The following is a 24,489-nucleotide window of genomic DNA, read 5'->3' as shown; positions in this document are numbered from 1 at the left end:
AGGGCAACTAGCACCAAAATAACAAATTAGGCATGTATTTGCCTTTGGTTGCACTGTCCTTTAATTATTATGTGCTTAATCAAAAGTTCTTTTAAAGCTATTATTCTGAAGCACCTGATTTCTCTGGAACCTGTTTCTTGACATCAGAAATAAACTAGGACAAACAGAGGTCCATCACCAGTATTACTATGTCAGTTAGGGATAGACTTTTAAAGTAAATTAAACATTCTGAAATAACCACGCTGATGGAAGCTGCAGCTTTCCACAAAACCACACCTACACCATAAACTTTTACCCTCACAGCTGTAATAGGTGGAGACATTGTTTATGGTCAGCATATTTTTGTTGCCTGTCTTGTATGGGGAAGTTATAACAAGAAATACTTGTTTTTCCGTGTATGGTATCAGGGAGCAGAAGAGGCCAGTTCCTTCCCAAGGGCTGGGGACACATGAAGACCCCCAGGAGACAGGCCAAGCAGAGGCTTCCCCAGCCAGGGTCCATTCCGCTGCCTTCAATGAGGGAGCTGGCAGGATGGGAGGAAACCAGACACATCCCCCATCTCAGGGCATCGGATAGCCCGATGGGGATGGGGATGGGCTGAGGCCAGGCTGGGATGTGTGCTTGCTGGCATGGGTCAGGAATAGGCTTGATGAGGGGAACTAGGGTAAGATTCAGCCCTGTGATTGCCAGGTCCATGTGTTACCTAATCTCAGAAAACTAGAATAAGACTCCTTACCACCAATTTTTCTGTGTTAAAGGGGGCATCATTTATTTAAGTGCCTGGAAGGCATGGAGGAATCACTCCTCCTAACATCCCCCCGATTGTTACAAGTTGCTAATACACAGTCACAACATGCATATTATGGTTTACCTATTACCATAAAAACCCTCCCCATGTCCCCCAAGTTCCTAAAGTTAGTCTTTGTTTTGGCTGTAGCTGTATTCTTCAGGCGGATGTCCCCTCTTTATCTTCTAATGTCCTTGCATAGGGAATAATTTCTGCAAGCCTTGCTTCTCTGCTAAAGGTCTGCAGACCCAGTGTCTTTCTACTAAAAGCTCACAGTTACAGTAGAAATTGAATTAACCTTTTTGGTATCACATGGGGTGAAGTGTGACCTAGGTGAGGTTGGTCAGGGCTCTTCAGGACGGTGGGTGTCCCCAGGCCCTGATGTACAGTGTAGCTTATCCTAAGGCAAGAGAGAGAGATGTTTGTTTCCCAGTTCCAGTTGTACTGGTGTCAGGCGCATGTTGCCACTGCAATGGATGCAGTGGCTTCAGTTAAGAGCTGAGTCTGCCTCAGACCAGGTGCAGGTCTCTGATATGATACAGCAATATCTGAAGCAGGCTTGGCACTGTACTCTCAGGAGCCAGGATATGCTGACTGCATATCCTGGAGATACACAGGGGAGCGAAAGCTATTGATGGAATAGCTCTCTCAAGCTCAACATGACCTAAGGCCTGTGATGTGCACTGCAATTCTCTTTCCTGGATGTGTTATGAAGGGTGTTCTTCCCATCAAAGTGAGGTTTCCTCATCATTGAAAAAGAAGCAAAGGCAAAAAGAAAGATTGCTAGCATTATGCCAAGACCCATCCCTTCTATGCAACAGATATATCTGCATCCAGAGCGCAGAGCTCTGATGTACATGCACATGTGTTGAGTGACAAGGAATTTGAGGGATCTATTACTCAATCTCCCATGCAAAAGAAAACTTTTCCCTTGGAAATGTACCCATATGGACAGCTCTACTCTATAATTACAACGGAAGGGATTTAGGAGCTATGTATAAACAACTTTATACATAATTTTCTACTGCCTTACTGGGCTTTATGAACACTTCCTCCCAGTGCTCTTTGTCCTCTATGAGCACCCCATATCAAACAGTAACTTAACTCCTTACTGCTTACATATTGCCTCCCCGAGTGTTTTCACCCTTTCCAGTTTCTGCTGCTTCTCCACTCATACAGATCAGGAAATGCAATAATTTGCAGACTCGGTAATTCACTGGCAACACATGTGATATGCTGCATGAGAAGGAAACACCATGCTGCACACCAGAGAGAGGCTTGAAAACTGCCAAGTTTGATTTTCACAGCTGAGTTATTAAAAAAAAAAGTTTTCGTTTTTTTGTCTCATGACTGTTTTGACAAACACATCCATAGCATGTCAACAGATGTTGTGCTAGTGTTTAAGTCAGAGTCCCTTCTGAGTCAAAAAGCAATGAGTTCCACTTTCTGCATTGGTATTAAAGTGGGTTGGTCCTTAGTTTCTCTGTTCTGCACTGAAACATCCCTAAATAACAATGATGGGGAGTCTGGACGTGTCAGAGATTGGAAAGATTGATGTCTCAAGACATTTTGGGGTGCATATGTATGGGGGAAGGGGCAGGTCAGGCCTTGTCCTGGCAAGGTGATGCACTGCCCTGTACACTCCTCCTGCCCTAGAACCTGTATCCCAGCCTGGCAGTGGCTGCCAATCCCTAGCACACCAGAGGCAACACTCCACACCCACCAACCCAGCTCCTGAGTGGCCACATGACCAGAAGTCCGACTTCGGGGATGGCCTAGGAAGGCCAAGCTGTATTTAAGGCTGAACACGAGGCAAGCGTTATGTCTTGACCCTATCTTCTCTTGAAACTTCTACCTGAGCACTGCTGGAACCCAGTAGTGGGTAGCTGTATGCATCCTATTCTATATCTTTCCTGTCTTTCTCTCTTTCTCCTTCTACTAACTTCCTCTTCTTGGAATTTTTGAGTAACTTACAACTGAATAGGCTTAGAGTTTTCTAAGTTGAATGGACCAAGTTAATGCTTTGGGAAGTGTTTCATGTTGATTGAATTGTTGCTCTAAACATTTTGCTAAAGTTCTCTGATTATCTAAAGATGCCAATAAAGTATTTGTTGTTGCTTAGACCTTTTGAGCATATCTTGTCAGTATTTCTCTCATGTGCCTAACTCAAGAGTACATAAACAACAGTAAGCTCTTCTAAAGGTCTCATCAGACAAGTTTTTTTGGGGCCTTTATAGGAGATCACATGAAATTTCAGATATATTAGTATCCATCAGCCACTCATGCCTCTCAACATTTATATTATGTTGATTCACTCAGGCACTTTTGACTGAATAAGAACTTCAAAATCCCACCCACGTACTTTGATTTCTTGAAGTCACTTAGGAAACAAGATTACACTGTATTTTCCCACCTCGTGTGGATGCAGCTACAAAACAATTGTGGTTGTATTTTGACTGCTTTCTTTAAAAGTAGCTTTGCCTATTCTTTTGATGCACTCCACTAGGAGCCAAGTGATACAAAACCATATGTGCTAAGGTTAGTATTACTTTCTTTCTCTAGTCCCTAAATGGATTGCAGTATAATTTACGTGAAAATTCAGCATAGAAGATGAATGATAAGCAGAAATCCATTTTTTTATGAGAACAGGATGGGTTGACACCAGGTGACCATCAAAGCCACTCTATTAGTTCTCAACAGGAATGGAGGGGGAGAATAAAGTGGGGAAAACCCTCATGGTTTAAGACAAAGGTGGTTTAAAAAAGCAAAAACAAAGGCTAAATGCAGAAGCAAAAGAAAACAAAATATTTGTTTTCTATGTCCCAGCAGGCAATACCCATACTTACAGAGAAGTAGGGTCTTAACATGCATAGTGGTTGCTCTGCCTCCAATACTGACAATTATTTGCACCCCTCTGTCACTGAAGAGATCCAGATGTGTCCTGTGCCCCTGCAGTCTGATGGCACCAAAGTACACTGTACACCAGTGCCTACCAAGGCTTTTTACTTCTGTGGGTCAGATGTGGCAGGAAATCGAATCCACATGGTCCAGTAAGCCTGGCCATCCCTTTTCTCCTCCTGATCACACAGAAAGAAACAGAGTGCGCCACACAGGACATGCCTGGGGCTCCCTTTCCCTCCCAACAGGACAGGAGAAGACGAATTTCTTGGGGCATATCTAACTGCCAAGGTGTTGACCCATAAGGACGAAGATGTACAGAGATGGTCTTCAAAGTTTTGGTGAAGACTTGACTCAAAAAATTGAAGTGTTGATATCTGGGCAATATTATTGCCAAACTGTTAGAATATGAAGCTGGAGCACTAACTCCACATGGCCTGTGTGCGCAGGACATCCTTTGGCTCTTTGGAGACCTCATAATTGTTTAGATCACTGTAGATGACTTTCATCACCACTAATTTTCTCAGAATGGAAGCCTTTGTCTCTGGTAGGTACACATTCCTGGCAAGTTCACAAGATCTTCCTTGAATGGGTACCTTCCTCTCACACTTGAGAAGAACCATCTCCAGACATACGTAAATTGCTGACTCTGTTCCACTCTCTCAACTCTCCGGTTTCTAATGAAGGATCCCAGCTGTTGGATTTCCTTACTCTCCAGCTGCTGACTGCTGCCCTGTTATCCCAGCACTGGAGCAGCCAGGCAAGAATCTGCTCACTTGTCTGGTGGCTATGATCTTCCCACATACCTCGAAATTCTTATGAAGTCAGGGACTGGGTAGGTTTTGCTTCCTGTATGAATTCTCTGACTCCTTTCTCCAATTTGTGTGTGTAAAAGGCATGCTATGAAAACCCAGTGTCCACAAAGGAAACAGAGGAGTCCTGCTCCTTTATTTGAATAAAGGGAGAGAGTCCACCGGGTCATACTTCCTGGGCCATCTCTTGAGGTCCTGAAGGGTGCAGCCTCCTTTAATCCTAAACTCCCAACCATATGTTGCCCTCTTCTTTTACCCATTGGCTGAAGTATAGCCTACCCGAACTGCCTACTACATATTCCCCCTTTGAACTTGTATTGTCTTTTTCCCTTGAAGTTCGGAAGTTCAGGTTGTCTGGTTTCTGTGGACCCATCAGAAGCCCAGACTGTCTGGGATCTGGAATAGACTTGTTGCAGACCCATTTCTCCTAATATCCTAAAGTCTAAAAATTCAAGCTGGATCAAACTGCCTGTGCTCTGTAATAAACTCACAGGGTTTGATGTTCGTAGAGACATTACATGCATTTCTGAGACAATTAACACCCCCTTCTCCTAAAGACCCCCACAGCTGTTTTTCCAACACCTGATGGGCTCTTTCAGACTTAGGGCTTTGTGAAGACATTAAGACCCATGTCTCCTACCATCAGTGAAGAGCCCAAATCCCATCTTCCAGATCCAGTCATTTGTGAAGCCATTAATGCCCTTTTTAAAAAATCATTTGCCAAAGGACCAGCTTCTTCATCTTCTTCTTCCTCCTCCTTTACTAATTGACAGTATGGATCCATTGTTTTCTTCATTCACTGTTTTTGTCTCAGTAGTGGGAGAATTGCTGTAGCTGTTGTTTGGGTTCCTGTCTCAACCGCGTTCCTCTGAGAGTACTGCACTTGTGCTCCATAGGCACAGGCCAGGACCCAGTACAGTACAAGAAGCTGCCGGTTTTCACTGGGATAGGCAAGGCACCTTTCTATTAGTCTGTGGCATGTCAGTTTGCCAGCATAACCTGCCTCTTCAGGTGTGAATTTCCAGGATTTGGTAGGTGATAACAGTCCTACGGACTTGCCCAAATCCTTCCACACACCCTACCACTCCAGACCAGCTGTCCCAGGGCACATTTCATTATTACCTCATCCAAAAATTGTCTTCTCCTAGATCAGGATGACACCGGATTCCATGAATCCGATAATACACTAACAGTGTTAATAAGTAGTATTCAACAGCTCATGTAAGGATGAGCAAGGATCTCTGAGGCCTGCATAATAAAACCATCTGCATTATTCCCAGGTATGGAGAGGAAATACATATCCTTGTGCTCACCACAAGGTATTTCCTCCAGAAGAGCAAGGCCAGAAATGCCAGGGCAAAGGACAGAGCCACTGTTTTTATTAATATGCTCTCAAGCTCAACTAAATAAAGAGATAAGCAGTGCAACCAACAATTTCTGTGACCTGCATAGGAGCTTGATGCTGAATAGCCGCTATAGCACACTTCATACAAAGTAAGAGATAACTCTTGTTATATCATGCCCCATACTGGGTGTCAAAAAGACTGTAGTGGGTTCACCTTATCTGGAAATCAAGAAGCCATCAAGCTGCTCTGTCATTCCCCTCCTCAGCAGAATCAAGGGGGAAGGAACTGAGATGGAAAAAACCCTCAAGGGTCAACATAAAGGCAGTTTAACAAAACAGAAGCTCAATCAAAGGTAAGAAACTACAAAAGATTGTTCTCTACTTCCCATCAGCAAGCAACATCCAGCCACGTCCTAGAAAGCAGGGCTTCAGTATGTGTAGTGGTTGCTCTGGAAGGCAAACGTAAATAATGAATGCCCCACCTTCCTACTCCTTTCTATTAGCTTTTATATTTGAATAGGCGTCACATGTTCTGGAATATGCTTTTGACCAGTTTAGGCCAGCTGTCCTGGCTGTGTCCCCTCCCAAGGCCTTGTGCACCCCTAGCCTGCTGGTGAAGGAGGAATGTTGGAGAGATGAGTGGCCGAAGCACTGGTGTGTTATCAACACTTTTTAGCTCCCAAAGCAAAGCATAGCACGGTGAGGGCTGCTGGCAGTGAAATTAAGTCCATCCCAGCCAGCTCGGATACAGAGAAAGACTTGCAGACGATAATACTCAATGCCAGAGAAAAAGTCCATCAGGAACATAGTTCACAGAGAGATGAATTATTGAACGATCTCCTGTGAAGTATTCATCTTTGACTTATTGATCCACTTTTCACGGTGTGAAAAGACCATGGAAAACAATAAATTAGCAAACAATTGCATCGCAGGAGGAAAAGCTTTCATTCCCCAGGTGATCCTTGCACAGTGGAAGACCAAAGGAGCCACAGCTTCCTCTGAGCGGGGGCTGTCGTGAGAAGCCAGAGGGACAGCACGGCGCCTCAGGACGCGGGGGTGCCCCTGGCGCGGACGAACGCTGGTTTTCCAAGTATCCTGACGGCACGGCTACGTCATTTTAAAAAATGGCACTCTATACACTTCCTGTTGCGGAGAGACCCCAGAGCCACTCCACAGCCACTTCCTGAACGTTTCAGCACGGAGTTGGACACCCGATACCTCATGCCCCCGCCACACTCGCTTCTGCGGGTCGGGACGCAGGGGACATCCTCCACGGGAGGGGCGGTCTCGTTTCGATTCCCCTAATCCCACAGTGACGCGAGCGGCAGGGGTGGGGCGCGGGGCGGAGAGTTTAGGGGCGACAAGCGGAGTGGGCGACAAGCGGAGTGGGCCCCTGCGGCGGGAGACGGGCAGTCAGGTAGGTGTGCTTCCTCGGCCATCCCTTGTACCCCCCTCACCCTCCCCGGTAAGGGCAGCACCGCTGTCGGCCGCCCGCCGCTCCGTGCGGGATGCCGGGGTGCGGCGGGCGAGCCGCCGCGTCGAGAGCTGCCCGCGGCTCTTGCGCTGCTCCATCGATGCTTCGTGCAGCGTGAGGGCAGCCGCGGCCTCTTGGGGGTGGCTTCCCATTTCGGTGGAGCTGTTAGGAGCTTCCCGCATATTGGAGTAGTTCCGGAGAGGGGACGTGCTGCCCCGGCGAGGAGCGTGGGTGTGGGATTTGGCGTATGGGCAGCGGGGGTGGCTGTGCTGGTTGGGAAGCCTGCCAGGGAATGTGTGGGGTGATTGAAGGAAACGGAGAAGAGTGCATCCTTGCTCCGGCCACGCATCTGGGAGTGTGTATTGGCCTGGTATGCTTTGCGCGTAGGAGCTGGGGGAGATGTGATGCCGCGTCTGCTTGAAAAGAGGAAGAGCTCCTTCAGCATAGCCTGGAGCGAAGCATTGTCTTCAGTGGTTTTGGATCCTTTCCCTGAAAAGCAAAACACTTGTACAAGGCCATGGAGTGGTCACTTAACAAAACAGACTTTTTCAGCTGGAAAGGAGTTGGAACAAAGCGTGCACTGTAGAGGAATAAATGCAGAAGCATCTCTCACCAGCTTTTGTAATTTTTTTAGCGATTTACAGAGAATTAATTTCAGATTTATTGCGAATGGGAAGAGATTTTGCTTTCCCATTAAAACATGTCAGAGGAAGTATTTCCTATCAGTGTTTTTTTTACCAACGTGCAATTAAATTTGTCAAGCATTGGCTGTGTACTGCACAAGCTTGAAAGCCTTGATGTTAGGGCAGTCTTGGTGTTTTGGTCTTCGGGTATTTTTCGTTTGTTTTTTCCTCATTCCAGAGCCAATACCCTCTATACAAAGGAAATATGAAGGCTGTTTGTTTCTCTTACCCTGTCATAGAATCATAGGAAATGCTGAGTTGGAAGAGACTTATCAGGATCAGAGTCCAAGTCTCCACCTCGTACAGGACTCCCACCCTAATAATCACATCATGTGCCTGAAAGTGGCCTTCTTAACTCAGACAGGCTTGGTGCTGTGACCACTTCCCTTGGGGAACCTCTTTCTAATGTCCAGTCTGAAACTTCTCTCACTCAGCTTCAGTCCATTTTGTCAAATCCTGTTGCTGGTCATCAGAGTGAAGAGATCAGTGCCTGTCCCTCCTCTTTCCCTCATGAGGAAGTTGCAAAGAGACCTCCCCTCAGTCTCCATCAGGCTGAACAGACCAAGTGACTCAGCTGCTCCCCATACAGGTTCCTCTTCAGATCCTTCATCACCCTTGTGGTCTCCTTTGGATGCTCTCTGGCAGCTTAATATATTTTTTATTTTGTGGTGCCCAAAACTGCACGTAGTATTCAAGGTGAGGTCACACCAGTGCTAAGAAGAGCAGGACAATGATGACCGGAACATTGCCAGGCTGAGCAAACAACTGCAGGAGTGTAAACAACTGCCTCTTGGACTGAGGTTAGGTCTTGTATGGCTGAGCTAAACTAGACATGTCAAGATTGTTGTTATTTCAGAGAGAAACAGATTAACTTTTCCTGCTGTTGTGAGGTTTTGGTGGTTTTTGTGTTAACACAGTAATGACACTGTGAAACAGAATATTGAACATGCTTTTGCATCATTTTTTTTTTGTATATAAAATGGTAAATGTAAGTCTTTTCTTAATTTACTGGAAATCATAGGTATTTGTATGTATAAAGAGATGTGTTTCTTGAAAAAGCAACTCCAGACATATGGCTCAACTGTATGTTTTCTTAGGTATGACTTGTTACTGGTAGGTTACAAAGAGGGAAGAATCATTTGAAGCTGAAGGCAAAGAAGCTTATTTTGTTTCCCTTAACAAAACAGGGTGTGCTGGGGAGCAAGGCCAGACCTGTTGCTGCTGCAAGCTGTGAAACAGTCTTCAAGGAAGGCTAGTCACATGTGCTTGGCCTGAATTCAGCTTGCAAGGAAAGGAGGAAGGATGTTCTGAGGTGTCATTTGGTTTTGGCTGGGATAGAGTTAATTTTCTTCCTAGTAGCTGATACAGTGCTGTGCTTTGGATTTAGGATGAGAATAATGTTGATAAAACACTGATGTTTTTGTTGTTGCTAAGCAGTGCTTATCCTAAGTCAAGCATTTTGCAGCTTGTCACCCCAGTGGAGAGGCTGAGTGAGGGCACAGAAGGCTGGGAGGGATGCAGCTGGGACAGCTAACCCAAACTGTCTGAAGGGATATTCCATACCATAGAATGTCACGTTGGTCTATCATGTTTCTGTTGCCTTGTCCATGGATGTGAAACTCTCGTTTCCCAGGGTCCTAAGTAGGTACAGAGCTGGTGTCCTGGGTTGTGCACACTCATCTCTTTTTGTGAAAGGTGTTGTTTTGTTCCTAGTGATATGCTTCTGACGTCCATTTCCTTGCCATGTCACTTCCTTGCCTAGTACCTTTCCTGTATGCAAGCGAACCACAAATCCCTGCTCTAAAGATTAGTAACATTTCAGTGTCCACTTCTTGAGGTTTTGCATGGCTTTGTCCTTGTCAGCAGGGCTGGCCCAACTTTTGGCTGGGTTTGGGTCTTGTTTCTGTAGTCCTGTTTGGTGGTCATGTGTCTGAAGAAACACTCACAGCCGAGCTGTGTCAGCCGTGAATTTGGTTGGAAACATCAGGTGGCTGGGCTTTGTTATTAATAACAATTCCTTTCTGACAGTTTGCATAAACAGAAAGCAACATACAGTGGTAATCTGAAAAAGGAATACCTTGGGAGGTCATTCAGGCCAGTTCTGCCCAGAAAAGGGCCCTAGCTCAGAGTCTCGTGTGTGTATTCTGCTTATACCCATTGTTTCATTCAGAGCTTGCACAAATCTTCCCTCATGGTTTGTATGTGGTGTTTGAGGTGTTAACAGGCCTTTGAGACATCTGTGCTAATTGCATCCTGGGTTGCATTTGCCAAATGTTGATAAGGATATTTGTCTTGTTTCTTACAATGTCTGTGCCCTACAATTATCAGTTTATTACAGAGCACCTTTCCAAGGAAAAATTTGATATAAAATGAAGAGCAGCCTGGGATGTTCTGTCTCACTCTGTCTCTCTCACCCCAGCCATTTAACATCTTTTGAAAATACAGCTAAAACTTAGAAGTCTCACAGCTGACTTCCAAAATACAGAAATATTGCTTGCCTGCAGACCCAGTTCAGGTGAGAATTCCTTCTCAATAGTGAGAGATGCTTTGTGCTGTCAAGGTATACTGATTCAGTGTGGTACTGCATTGGTGAAGCTACAGAACAGTAGCTTGAATTCCCCTAGTACTGCTTCTGCCTGAAAACTTAGGAAGGAAGAGTATCTAGAGAAGCAAAATTCTGGAAGTGGTGTTGATGGTTGCCTGTGATGGAGGTTGTGTGCAGGTCTCCAGTTCAGACTGAAACAACCCGATAAAATGTTCTCTCTATTCACTTACCTGGGAAATGGTTTTCTTTGTCTTTTTAGAGGCAAACAGCTCCAGAGAACCATGCTGTCTTTGTCTTTGGAGTACTGTGATATATAGGACACTGACTGGCCCTAGAGCCCAGAAGCAGTAAAGAAACTTCATTTGGTCCAGTTTGTGCTGAGTTCAGGACAACATTATGATAAGAAGCTATCACTAGGCTGCTCTGCTTGCCCTAATCTAATCCAAATCTGCTCTAGAATCTCTTTTATTTTCCAAGGGGTGCTGGCTTTTACTGGGAGCAAAGAGTCTTTGGCACTTCCAAGGTCTGGTACAAATCTGGCAAAGTGAATTCTTACATAATTTTATTTCTTTTTCTTGTTTTATAGGACTGAGTGAGAATCTATAGATAAGGCTATCTCTGTGTATCTATCTGAATATATCCCTAATCATAGGGATGTCTGATGATGAACTGTCTAAATTAGAGGCTCTTCATTTGAGTTGACCAGTTTCTCCAACATGAGCTGACATTTTACAAGGGCTGAATATGAGATCTTCATGTTCATTGTCATCTTCTTCAATATCTCTCTTCATGAGATACTGGCTGAACATTTGATTAAAATATTCAGACAGTTGCAAATGCTACTATGACCTTTTTCAGACTAAACAGATCCATGAGGATATCCATGTCTAAATTTCAGCTTCTTTTTTCTCTTCTACATGAGACTTTCAAATGTGTCTGCTTTAGCCTGGTCAGTTCTAAGCTCTTCATTTTTGTCACTGCTGTTTCTTCAGGACCTCCTCTGAAATACAGGTGATTCCAGATTTTTCATTTGATTTTTCATTTTCAGCATGCCATGGAAAGCTGAGAGAAGTAAATTTTTCCCTGCTTTTCACTGTCATGGTTAGGCTTACACACATTGAAAGGAGACTGTGTTCTCTAAATATGTCTTTGGTATCTGCTGTTGTCATGAAAACAGATAAAACTGGCTGGCAGGCAGAGGACTACCATAGTTGTGGCCACTTACAGCCTTCTAGGCCTGTATTTTTCTTCTTTCACTGGGTCTGCCCTGACATTCACATATATCTATATCAGGTCGTGAGGAAAGTGTCATTTGGAAGACCTGAATGCAATATCCTTTTCCTGGGTGACTGCAGGGCTGCTTGCACGGATCATGCCAGTGGTGGGCATGCGGTTGCAGGGGTTTCTCTGGTGTAGCAGAAGGGGTGACATGGCAGTTCTTTCTTGGTGGCATCATGGTCTTAGAGCCAGCATGCTTTTGTTGAACAAGAGCTAATGGAATCCTGAGGTTTTCTTTTGAGAAAACATGAATTATTCGAATGCTGATAAAATGTATTTAGTTGTAACTCAGCCACAGTGTAAATGCATTGTTGGGCTTTTTCTCTTCCTACCTATTGCCAATTTGTAACTCTGCCTTTTGGGTTAATGAGCAAGAAGGAATGATTTGCCTGCTTAATAGGACTGAGGAAGGCACAGTCTTTAGAAGTCAGATTTCCTGAAAATAGGAGGATTCTTATTTGTCACCATTCTTTTAATTCAGATGCAGAGCTCCTAACATTGCTATACTTTACTTGTTCCTTGCATTATGGAAATCTACTGTACCTGGAGAAAAAAACATTATTCTACCACTGAGTAATGCCAACGGGATGGATCCTTAAAGCTTAATTTTCAGAAGTGAAAATAATTAAAAACATGGCTGTGAAGACCTACTTTTTTTCGTGAATTAAACAGTGTCATGCAATTTCTCTTTTTAAAATGTGTAAAGCAGATGCAGACAGAAGAACCAATGGCTTGAGTTCACTCGCATATTTCTAAAAGTTTTAGCACTGCCAGCTTCAGATGTTCAGAAAGCACAAGCTGGCCTCTTGAGACCCATAGCTGGAGTAAGGAACATAATACTTTTCAATAGTGACAGAGGACTTTTCTGAATATTCTCCATTTGTGTTTTCAAAATTATTTTCTGAAGCGAGAACAATCAAAACTTAGCATTGTAACCACTCTAAAGCTTCCCTGCTTTTGACAGCAGTCTGACTGAAGCAGTTCAGTGGGACACTGACCAGCACAGTAACATAAGAGTTGATGACACGTAAAGTAAATGGGAATTTTGACCACTGGCAGGAGTAGGGTTTGGAGTAGATTATATTTGCCTTAGCTATAAAATATTTTGTTTTAATTCTGTGAGTAAAAATTGTGCTTCATTTTGCTGTCACATTCATGTTGGTGGTCTCAGGAGTCATAAAAAAAGTAAACAGAGTAGATCATGTTGTCTTTTTGATTTTTTGTTTGTTTCTGGCTTTTTTGTGTTTTTTTTTCTGTGAATGATGAGGTCTCAACAATTCACTGGGAAGGGTCTCCCAGACCTTAGGGTGTCCCCACACCTTTATGTGTTTCATAGAGTACATAGTTTAGGAGAAATCCGTGCTTCATGAGGGGAACCTCTGTCTGGGATGGTGTTAAATTTTCTTCATAGCGGCCAGTATGGGGTTTGTGAGCAGAACAATGCTGATAGCTCAGTAATGTTTTGGGCGTTGCTGAGCAGTGTTTGCACAGTGTTGGGGCCTTCTCTGTTTCTCACCTGGCCTCCCAGTGCATAGGCTTGGGGTGCACAACAGTTTGGGAGGGGCATGGTGGGGGTTAGGTTTCGTTTGTTTCTTCTTACCTATAGAATTTTTCCCATGAGTTGCGGGGAAACGCTAACTGCTGGTACTTACGGGTGCTTGAGACAAAGTGTTGGCTGGGCCCAGGTAAAAGGAGGGTGAGGGGGCAGTAGCCAGCTCTCTCGTGCTTGCTCTGCCTGCGCTCAGAGCTGCTGTTGCTTGGGGTGAAGAATTTGCCATAACCCAGCCTGGAGCGTCTTCTCCTCGTCGTCCTCCTTGTCGTCGTCGTCGTCGCTCTTCGTCGCCGCTCCTCCCTGCTCGGGTGCCTGGGAATCCTGAGCCCGCCTCTCCCTGTCCTGCTCGGAGCTGGACGCTGCTGCCCTGCCGGGACATCCCCGCAGTTCCAACTGTGGCCGCAAAGTTCTCTGATACATCTCGTCCACCACCCCGGGATCTTTTACTCATTCCTGCCATTCCAGCTTAGTGCTCTTCAGAGTCCTGCAGGGGCACCGGGATCGACTGCCCCAGGGCTTTGGGAAGCTAAGCCTCTCCTCCCTCCTTTCCCGTCTCTGCCGAGAAGGCTGTCCCGGGGTCCCTGGTTCTGTTTGTTACTAATTGCATAGTTGTTTTGTTTACCTTGTTATACATATTGGTAGAGAACTGTTATTGCTATCCTCATATCTTTGCCTGAGAGCTACTTAATTTCAAAATTATAATAATTCAGAGGGAGGAGGTTTACATTCTCCAGTCCAATGGAGGGTCCGCTTTCCCTAGCAGACACCTGTCTTTCAAACCGAGACAGGGCACAGCTGGGCAGATGACCCAAAATGACTGAAGGGATAGTCTGTGCTGTGTGGCATAATGCTCAGCAATGATAATGGAGAGGAGGGGACTTAGGGAGATTAGCCTTTCCTATCTTGGGAGCTGGATAGGCATTATTGCCTGTCAGAGAGGTGGTTAATGATTGCCTTTGCATCACTTTTGTTGTCTTTATCTCTTCTTCCAGATATCTTTTGGTTACTGAGCCATTTTTTATCTTGACCCACGATCTTTTTTAGTTTTACTTCTTTGTTTTCTCTTTCCCCATCCCACTGGGGGTGGGAGGATGCAAGCACTTAGGTGCCCACTGGGGTTAACCCACAGCACTCACCCTCAAAATATCTTTCTATAGCCAGTTATATCCAGATACAGCTGTGGCTTTTACTTGTGCCAGTTAAGGCAGAGTAATAGACAACAGTTTTGTTTAATGCTCTTCATACTTGATCGACTTAACATAATAGGCACTCAGTTCATTGGTTTTGAGTTAAAATTGTTTATGCTGCAGGAAGATGTTGGGCGATGGCAAGACATACTGTGCTATTCTGCATGGCAATTCTTTTGGATCATTAACTTAGATAGTTGTCAGATCTGCATGCCCAGTGTATCTCTGAGGTCTACAAACTTGGGTATAGTTGCTAAAAGCCTGCAGCAGACATCCCAGTTATTTAAATGATCTTCAATTTGAAGTTTGGCTGGGAAGCTTCAGTCAGGAAAAGGATGACAACTTGTGTTCTGGTTCCTGCTGCCTGGAAAGGGGAGGGCATGCTGCCTTCTGATCTGAAACAGGGAGTTCGATTCCAAAATTTTTCAGCACTGGACACATTGGAAAGTCCTTTTAAAATGCTTGTTGCTGCTTCCACTGTACTGTGGAAAAAACAATCTTTTAAATATCTTGTAAATACCTTTCATTTGTACCGGTACTTTTAGTATATGCCAAAGAAAAATAAGATAAAAATACAATTCTGAAAAAACATCACACTGAGTAGAAGTATAGCTTTCTTTAAAAAAAGAAAAAACCTGAAATTAAGCTATAATTTGGAATTGTGTATTCCTACTTGAAAAAATTCCTGTGTAGCTGACGTATTTTGGTAGTATTCTTGAGAAAAGAATTTGTCACACTTTCTTTTGATAAAGAATTGAAATCTGAAAGAATACACAAAAGATGAGGTAGAACCATCTTTTAGCACTTGTTATTTTATTTGTTCTGCTGCTCTATTTTTTTCCTTTTTTTCACCTTAATAATGCTTATACCATGTAGTGTAACAGAAGTCTTGAATATCTTATGAGTAAACTTGATTGGCTGTCTGGAGAAATAGTATTTTTAAAGGATATACTGTATGCACATTGCTCAATAAAGTGATGATTTAATTTGTCTGGAATAAATGTAAAAACTACCCCTTTATTATGACTGGTTGTTGTACCTTCCCCAAGTCGATGGGACCTCTTTTCCTTGAGTTTAGGTTTTTATCCAGGATTTCATCTGTTCTTGGTGCATCCCTGGAATTAACAAGCTCATGGTTTGATTACAGACATCATCATGGAGTGTTTATTTGCAGAACGAAGACATAACTTCTGACATGTCATTTCCCATCTATCTGAAGTAGTACGGATCTGAGCCTTATGGTTTCATCTGATTTTTCTGCTATTGCCTCCTTAGAGTTTTGGGCTACTGCTCTCCCATCTGCTTAGTGCATTTGTGAGCCTGACAAGTGCTTTTTGTGCTTGGATAAATGCGAAGTGCAGTGCCATCTGTAGCGTGCATCATCATACCTCTGCTCACAAGACAGCGCTGTTTCAGCCTCATCATGAGGAGTACTACAGAGAAAATACATCAATAAGGTTTCTTGCTTTGTCTGTAAATTCATATACTTAAAAATATATAGTTTGCTATGTTGTCAAGAGATCTTGCAGGTATTTTAATCCTGCTTTCAGCTGGGATAATTTTCTACTCAATAGCTGGTACAGTGTTGTATATTGGATTTAGTATGAGGATAATGTTGATAACACACTGATGTTTTAGTAGTTGCTGAGCTGTGTTTGCCCTAAGTGATAGACTTTTCAGCTTCTGATGCTTCAGTTTCATTCAGGAAACTGTGTGGGGACACAGGCAGGACAGCTGACCTGAACTGGCCAAATGGATATTCTATACTATAGAATGTCATGTATATCAATTAGGAGGGAAAACTAGCCAAGGGCCGCTCCTCAGAAACTGGCTGGACATTGTTCAGTGGGCAGTGAGCAGTTGCACTGTGCATTAATTGTTTTGTATATTCTAAGTTTATTAGTAGTAGTATCACTATGAGTATTTTCCTTTCTTTTTTTGTCCTGTTAAACTATCTTTATGTCAACACACAAATTTTACTTTTTTCCCTTAATTCTCTCCCCCATCCACTCGGGGAGTGGGGAAGTGAGCTGAGGTCTGTGTCATGCTTAGCTGCCTGCCAGACTAAACCTTGACATTATGTTAGCAGGTTGCAAGGGTTGCAGATTTTATGGGTTTTGTTACACGCCTGTTAATACTTAGATAATAAGTAAATCTGTGCATTCCTATTTGGTGAATTAATCTTACTTAATTGCACTGATATTTGTGAGATTCATACAGGTTTTTACAGGTGTTGGAAACAGCTTTTAATCATAAAATCAGTCTGTGAAGAATGATTCTATGCAGCACTTTAGCACTGGATATTTCTCTTGTCTGTTTCTTATATGCTTTTTCTCATACGTGTAGCTGGTTTTCCTCTTGCGTTTTTTCTTTCATCTAGCTGCTTGACCATGTGATTAGTTTTGTTTAATGACCCTGAGTTTAGAATTTTAATGATGAAACAGTTTTTCGGTAAGTTACAGTTGATGCTAGTTTCAACCTTTTTATTTGGCCGCTTCCTGTATTCATTTTAATAACTGTCTTAAGTCTGCCTCAAGGTCCTCAAGCACTATTTATGTTACAATATTTTCTTACAGTGATTAAGTTTTTAAGCAGTCCTGTATACACTGGCTTGTTGAGTATCTAGACTCATAAATAAAAAGCAAGTAAGTGAGCTTTGTGTTTAATTAATTGAAATGTATAGCTTCATATATTTCTTAAGCATCTAAATGCTGTTTGTTTTCTCAGATATTTACTCCTGCATTGAGTATATGCTCACACATTGTGGTAATTTGAGATCTTAATTTAAAAGACACAGTTTAAGACCGGAGGATAAAAATGGAAAACAAATGCATACCAGTGGTAGATCTGATTAGCTGAAGTTTATTAAAAAGTAGATGAAAAGTTGAGGAGGCATCAACAGCAAAAATGAAGCTGTCACCAGTACTCTATTTTACTAGTCCAACTGCAGAAAACAAAGATGATGTGCTCTTTTGTCCTCCTTTTCAAATATGCAAAAACTAAGGTGAAAATTTAAGTCAGTTTTAGGGAAAGAAGTGTCTCATAAGTCAGTGTTTTTGCTTTTCCTTAGCATGGATCCCATGGCATATGCACAGTTGAAGAGGCAAGCTGGGAACCAGGATTTTAAAAATGGAAATTACTCTTTGGTCATCAAAACTATGATGAAACTCTACAAACGCTTGGTTATTTAATGCAATGGGTCCCGTAAGTATTCTTGAACGATGAGATGTAAACCATAAGAAAAGCCTCAAATATGTAAATATGTAAATATGTACAGTTGCACAGTTAATTCAAAACTATTTGTTGACCTAACACTTGATTTTCTTATCTTTTTTCACACTCTTTAGTATACTAGTTTCATAGTTATTCTGTTCGTTACATATATGTGAGAGATTAATTTGTGACTTAAATCTGAATTTTTTTACATAAACATCAATTATAAATTAGTTCAATTAAAGCTTAAATTAATTTTCCATAAAATGCACTGATTTCTGTTAAATTACTTCTGTTTCTTAGCTGACATGTCGTGGATTAATCCTGCTGTGATGTTGCCACGTCCTGGCCTCTTGTTACATGAATCATCTGATTATCTGTAAAATGATTCGTGCAGGTTACTTTGTTCTTGTTACTTGGTCGTTTTCAGTGTTCTGAGACGTGTTAAAAGGAATATTTCAGTAGGAGATTCCTTTGGGTATTTCTTTCCAGATGTTAAGTACTTTTCATCAGTTAACATAAATTGATAATGTTATTAATGATTAAATAGTTGAGTATTATGTTAACTATTATATATTCATTACTACTGTGTATTAACACTGCTGTTAACCTAATTTAACACCAGCCACTCATTTGTTTTAAATGTGTATTTTTCTGTTGACTTCACCAAGTGGTGATACACTAAAATGCATTGAAGTTGTTCTTTGGTGACCAAAATGTGTTTAGTATTCCTTCCATTCCACAGCTTCCATTCACGTGTCTGTTTTCCCCCATTCCCTGCTGCTGGCTTTCATTGAGCCATATGTAAGTGTATCGAGGTGGTCTGAACTTTTGTTAAATCCTCATGCTTCATTATTTCAGTGGCTTGCCTTCAGAAGAGACTAGGTTATCACTGTGGGTACCACTATGGTATCATTAGGATGTCTCTAAGACATTTCATAGCCGATATCTACAACTGTATTTTTTACCTCTAATTTTGTCAGGTAGGAGATATGTGTAGTTTTTTGTTTTTGCATATCACTAACTATAAAACATGATCCTTTTTCAAGTGAATAAACAGTAATGCTAAAACCATATCTTTAGGTATTCCTAGGACATAGCTGTGTTGTTGTGCAACAGATCAAATGCCTTGTACTGCCTGGGCAAATGGAAGGATTCAATGGTTTTAGCCCACCAAAGCTTACAGTGGGATCCAGAGTATGTTAAGGTATTCAGGTGCTTAAGCTGCCAGCTTTTGCATGCCTTTCTTTTTTTTTTTTTTTTTTTTAATTTGGTTTGGTTTGTTTGTTTTCGTTTGTTTTTTCGTTTTTAATTTAATAATGATGTCATTATCTTCATTTTATTGTGTCTTTGGTTTAGGCCATGATGAGTAAATATAGCATAAAATTCCAGAAACAGTGTTTGATTCTATACATAAGCATCAGATTCACAGCTGTAATAGTATTTTTAATGAAATGAAGCAGCTCCCTTTTGTACCAGGAGATGCTGGTTCTCTCTGGGTCCCAATGAGAGAGGTACCAATGCTTTCAATAAATGTAACTATCAATATCCCAAACAAGGGTTACCTGTTAATAAGTCTCCAGTTCCTGGGAGTGGTACTAGGTCATCAAGGCCATATTGTATTTCCAGTGGACAGAACAATACACTGTGCTTGGCTTGTGATTAAATACACATTGATTAAGTACACCTTGACTCAAATAGCTATCTGTTAGAAATAAGTAGGAGTGGCATAGTATTTATGATGTAGAGTCATACTCTTGGATTGGCTTTTATGTGCAATAAACAGTCTTCTGGTCTAGCCACTAAAGACTCCTGGAGCCTTTAATAGAATGTTTTTTATATAGTAGAATTTTTTTTTTAATTTAGATATGGTAAAATCGCATCCAAATGCCCATTTAACTTGCACTGTGTTGCAATATGCCAGTTACCTAATTTGAACAAATTAACTCTACTGTGACTCTGAGCTGGTAGAATCTAATTCAGGGTGAATATAAACACATTCAGGTGCTACTGGCTGAAGAATATATGCATTGTGGGAAATTGTGCAAAATGCAGTGATGTGGAAACATAAATATATATTCTGGACCTTGTGACACAAAACCGCCCAGTCTTATCTAGAATAGGTTAACATACAGCTGAAAGTATGTTTTTCATCTTGTAGTTATTTCCAAGCTTTGAATTTCAGGATTTCACTTTTAGTATCTGTGATAATATCAGTAACATATTGTGAATTTCAAGGGATTACAATAGAATAGTTTGTTTCACCTTTTTTTTTTTTTTTTTGGATTTGTATATAAGAAATAGTGCTACGTAACATATTTATAGCATCATGAGAGAATTTACAAAAAAATTTTTTTGGTAGTAAATATCTCTGAATATTTTCCGAACATCTTTTTTTTTTCTTTTTTTTTTTTTTTTCAGGCTTATTATAGAGCTGGCCACTCATTCATCATGTTATCAAAGTCTTATGAGGCAGTTTCTATGTTCCACAGAGGTCTGGTTCTCCTGAATTCTTCTACAGATCAATCTCAAATTGCTGAGTTTATAGCAGGAATCTTCATAAGTGTTAATGGTAAACTTAAATTAAGACCTTAATTTTTCTAAGAGCTTTTCAATAGTGATGATGGGACTTAGTAGCACATCCTTTGTGAGACAATTCCTTTGTTCCTTTAGTGCCTCAAGTCTGTTTGAGAATTATGAATATATTAAGGATATGGTGAACTTGGTCCAGTTTGTATACAGCAGATGCCAACAATCTCGAAATACTGCAGGGGAATGAGTTGTCTCACAGGAATATGTAAATTATGAAATAGTTAGAAAAGCTCAGAATTTGACTTTAAGATCAGAGATTTGGAGCTCTAAATCCCAGAGACTTTAAGTGGGTTTTGTCCAGAGCACCCGGCTTTTCTTTTAGCCAGGTAGATTTGAAAATAATTAGAAGACAGGCAGTTTAAACTTTTTTACAGTGAAGTGTGTTTCAGTGTGGAGGAGTTTCCCTCAACTAGTAACGGACAGCAATGAAAAGAGGAAATGTGGCCTTCCTGTGGCATTGTATGTTTTTTTTTCAGCAACATCCATTGCCTGTCTCCCTGCCCTCTCCTCAGTCTCTCCTCCTCTGTTTGCTTTTTGGTCTGTTTAACTTGCTTTGTATGATAGGCCTACAGGCATGCCAGGAGATTTCAGGTTGTGCCTCTGCTGTCTTTTCTTGAGCCTGTAGACCCATGTTAAGATCCTTGATTAGTTGTTGCAGAGTCAGTAGCTGGTTGACCCATAAGTGAAATGAAGACTTGCCATGAGGTTCACAATGCCTTTGGGGCTTTGAGGTGTTTCTTAAGAGCAGGGATTAATTTTTCCCCCTTCTTTAATGAAGTCTGGCCACTGATAAACAAGGTACTGAATCAGTTGGGTGACCAGCGTTTCTTTAGCCCCCCATTAGGCAATTCCCTGGGTATTAACCAGTGCTAAAATATTGCTGTGCAATGAAGTAATTTAGTTGGACACTCCAAACTTTGAAGTGATGTGTATACCAATTAGTTTTCTCTGTTGCTTATTCTTGCAGATGAACGAATCTTGCCACCAAATTTCCACCCTGCATATGATTATATTTTCCATGCACATTTTGATGCACTGATTTGGCAAGCAGTGATAGAAAGGCTGGCCCAGAAAGGGAAGTGGCGGGTGTGTCACTGTGTCATCGCGTCACCATGTCACCTCCCACCGCGTGTTGGGCACTCATGTCTTACCACTTCAGCATAAGCTCGTGCTGTTTTTAAAAGCCGAAGCTGTGAATATATATTTTGGCCTGGTTCAAATGTCTTGATTTTTAGACTTGGGAAAATGGTATTAGTGATAAATAATTTCTGAAACTCATTTTTGAAAGGGATATGATGAATTTGAAATCCTGCTTGTCTCTTGCTGCTGTCTGTTGTCTCTCTTACAGTACCACCTGGAGTCACTATTAAATACTATTCAAATTAGAAGGGAAAAATACAAATTTATTTGTGGTCCCTTTAACTTTTCCTTCTGTATGACAAGCTGGATATTTGAAACTGTCTGTGAAAGACCCACAATAAAGGAGCATCTCAGTGGAAGTACATGGTTGTTGAACAAAAGCAGATAAATTAGAAAAATCAGAAGGTGGATCATCTGAAATTATTTTGGTTCCTCTCTCAAGTAACTGTGGAAAAAATTGATCATTGTCACAGTTACACCTGTATGGAGAGTTGGTGGTGAGGTGCTGGCAGTAGGGGCAGCAGGGCACCTGTGAGGAGTGGCCAGAGCTGTGTCATTTCCAGCTGGTTCCGATGGCCCTAATCTAGGGCATGGCTCAGCCAAGGTGTTGGTGTCTCAAAAAAGGGCCAAACCCTGCCTGGGAGAGCGAGGGGGAAAGAGTGAGAGAAACAGCACTGCGAGCCCAAGGGGGGCAGCCTGTCACAGGCAAAATGGAAGCTTCAGTTGAGATTTATCAGGGAAGCCCTCCTGTAGAGTCATAAGGTTCAGACAAGACCCACTTGCTTCCTAAACTCCTCAGTGAGGTGCCTGGGTGCAGTTGGATTCAATCCTACTTGTGGACATGGTGAATGATTTATGTTTAAAGGATAATATACATGTAATTGAGACTTTGTCCCACAGGATTAAGGATGGCAAGCCAAATATATCTATATGAATAAAATAACTTATTTAAATTTATTATAATGATCAGACTGAAGTACTTTATCAGAATTTATTTACTACATGGTACTGATAGTTATAGCAGTTACTAAATACTATATAATAATATTTGCACTATATAATAGTATATTATTTATTGAAGCAATATTGAAGCATTGGTATTTGTCGTGGCTTTGGTTCTCCAATTTGAAATTTCCCTGCTGTGAGATAGGATTAGGAGGAAGGCAAAACAGGCTCAACTTTGAATGGTACAAAGAATAACTTTATTACTAGAAACTATAAGAAAAAAGAATAAAACTCAGAATAAAAGTTTTAGAACACTCCTCCTCCCCCCACACACTTCCTTTTCTTTCATACTGACAATGTACGGAAAATCAATCAGTCAGTTTACCATCTTTTTAAAAAAGAGTCTTTGATCAATTTACCTGGGAGAGGAGACTTCTCTCTTCAGTCTGTGGAGATTTCTACACAAGAGTTTTCTCGTGGCCTTGATGTCACAGTGATCAGCCGCCTGGGAAAATGGAAATCTGATCACGGTGTAAAGATCCCTTCATTGACTAACAGTTTTCCCACAACTATTGTTGAGGACCATATCAACTTACAGGGCACACTTTAAGGATTGTAACAGTTCAAACCAAAAGCTCTCTTCATCTTTGAAAACAGAGGTCTCTTTCTCCCCCTCTTTCTCCCCCTCTTTCTCCCCCTCTTTCTCTCTTTCTTTTCCTTCTTCCCCCACCCAGGGAGCAGCAGGGGTCTTAATCTCCTCGTCCTTCAAACTCATGGGATCACAGCCATTTTAATATCTACTCTAAAAACAATGCCTCTTCTCATTTTTACGGTTAGAACATTCTATCCACCCCATAATTTCTTTATGTATTATAGGGAAACAAGAGTCTCTTCTCTCTTCTCCATAGCATAAAAAGGAGAAATTTCAGCCCACGACTCTCTTCCTTCCCTCATCTGGGACTTGACTCTTCCTTTTGTCTGACCTCAGTATTTTCGTGCTGTTTCTGTGCATATCATCATCCAGGTTTTTTTCTTTCATTCAGGAAAGAGGATAAAGTTTCTGCAAGTCCCATTCTGGGCAGTGAAGAGTTAGTATCTTGCCTGGGCAGCGGGATGTCCTGTGATCTCTTTCTGCGATCTCTTCCAGGGGGCAGGCAGAGCTATTAATGATGAAGAGTCTTTCAAGGCTGCCTTCGCTGGGGCTGGGCTAGGGTTGTAAGGGCCCAGCCAGAAAGCGGTAATGAGTTTTCTGGCTCCATGGCTGTTTTTTGGTGTTTGCTGCATTCAATTCCGGCCGCGGCTGATGGTCTTCCCTCCCCCCACTTGGAAGGCAAAGGGTGGCGGGGGACCTTTCCAGAATGGAGCTCAGTTTTCTCTCCCCATTCCTCTCCAGGCTGGCTGCAGGGCAGGATTCTAATGTCTGCTAGATGTTCTGCTGACCTTGCACTTGGCCTTGCTGTATTTTCTGGGGTTCCAATGGGTCTGCTCCTCAAGCCTGTCAGAGTTTCCTATGGATGTTATCCCTTCCCTTGAGCATATCAACTGCATCACTCAGCTTGGTGCCATCTTCAAATTTCCTGAGCAATTGAGGGCACCCTGCAATCCCACTGGCAATGTTATTGATGATGAGAGTGAATGTACTGGTCACTTGAGACACCACTCACTACTGGTTTCTGCTTGGACACTAAGCCACTGACTACAGCTCTTTGGATGCAGCCATTCTGCCAATTCCTTATCCATCTCACATCCATTCATTAAACTGATATTGCTTCAATTTAGAGCTAAACCTGTTGTGGGGCACTGTACCAAAGGCCTTACAGAAGTCCAGGCAGATGGCATCCATAGTCCTTCCCTTGTCTTCTGGTGAAGCTAGGCAAAGTTTTTTAGAGAAAGTGATAAAATGGAAGAAAGCAGAAGAATATACAGTATTCAGTTCTTGCTTTCTGCTTGGGATGTTGATGTTAGCTCGGCAGTCTTGTCCCCAATGTAAAGGTCCATTCCTAAAGCAAAGGGTTACTTCCAAGCACTGGAAGTATTC

General features: G+C 42.1%; 1 protein-coding gene and 1 pseudogene across 1 annotated transcript in view; one reads left to right on the top strand and one right to left on the bottom strand.

Annotated features, from left to right (window-relative positions):
• Window positions 1-858: 858 nt before the first annotated feature.
• On the bottom strand, window positions 859-6,966 carry LOC148225209 (uncharacterized; annotated as a pseudogene).
• A 10,666-nt stretch (window positions 6,967-17,632) lies between these two features.
• Window positions 17,633-24,489, top strand: part of TRANK1 (tetratricopeptide repeat and ankyrin repeat containing 1) — a 40,204-nt gene continuing 33,347 nt past the window's right edge. The window contains 5 exon segments of the mRNA XM_088161096.1: window positions 17,633-17,714; window positions 17,717-17,765; window positions 18,858-18,981; window positions 20,196-20,346; window positions 21,334-21,452. Coding sequence (XP_088017222.1) covers window positions 17,633-17,714; window positions 17,717-17,765; window positions 18,858-18,981; window positions 20,196-20,346; window positions 21,334-21,452 — 525 coding nt within the window.

This window comes from Sturnus vulgaris, chromosome 1 (genome assembly GCF_052056855.1).
Source record: "Sturnus vulgaris isolate bStuVul1 chromosome 1, bStuVul1.hap1, whole genome shotgun sequence".
In the NCBI taxonomy this organism is placed as follows: domain Eukaryota; kingdom Metazoa; phylum Chordata; class Aves; order Passeriformes; family Sturnidae; genus Sturnus; species Sturnus vulgaris.
The sequence above is the reverse complement of the archived record's forward strand: the minus strand, read 5'-3'. Positions and strand labels throughout refer to the sequence as shown.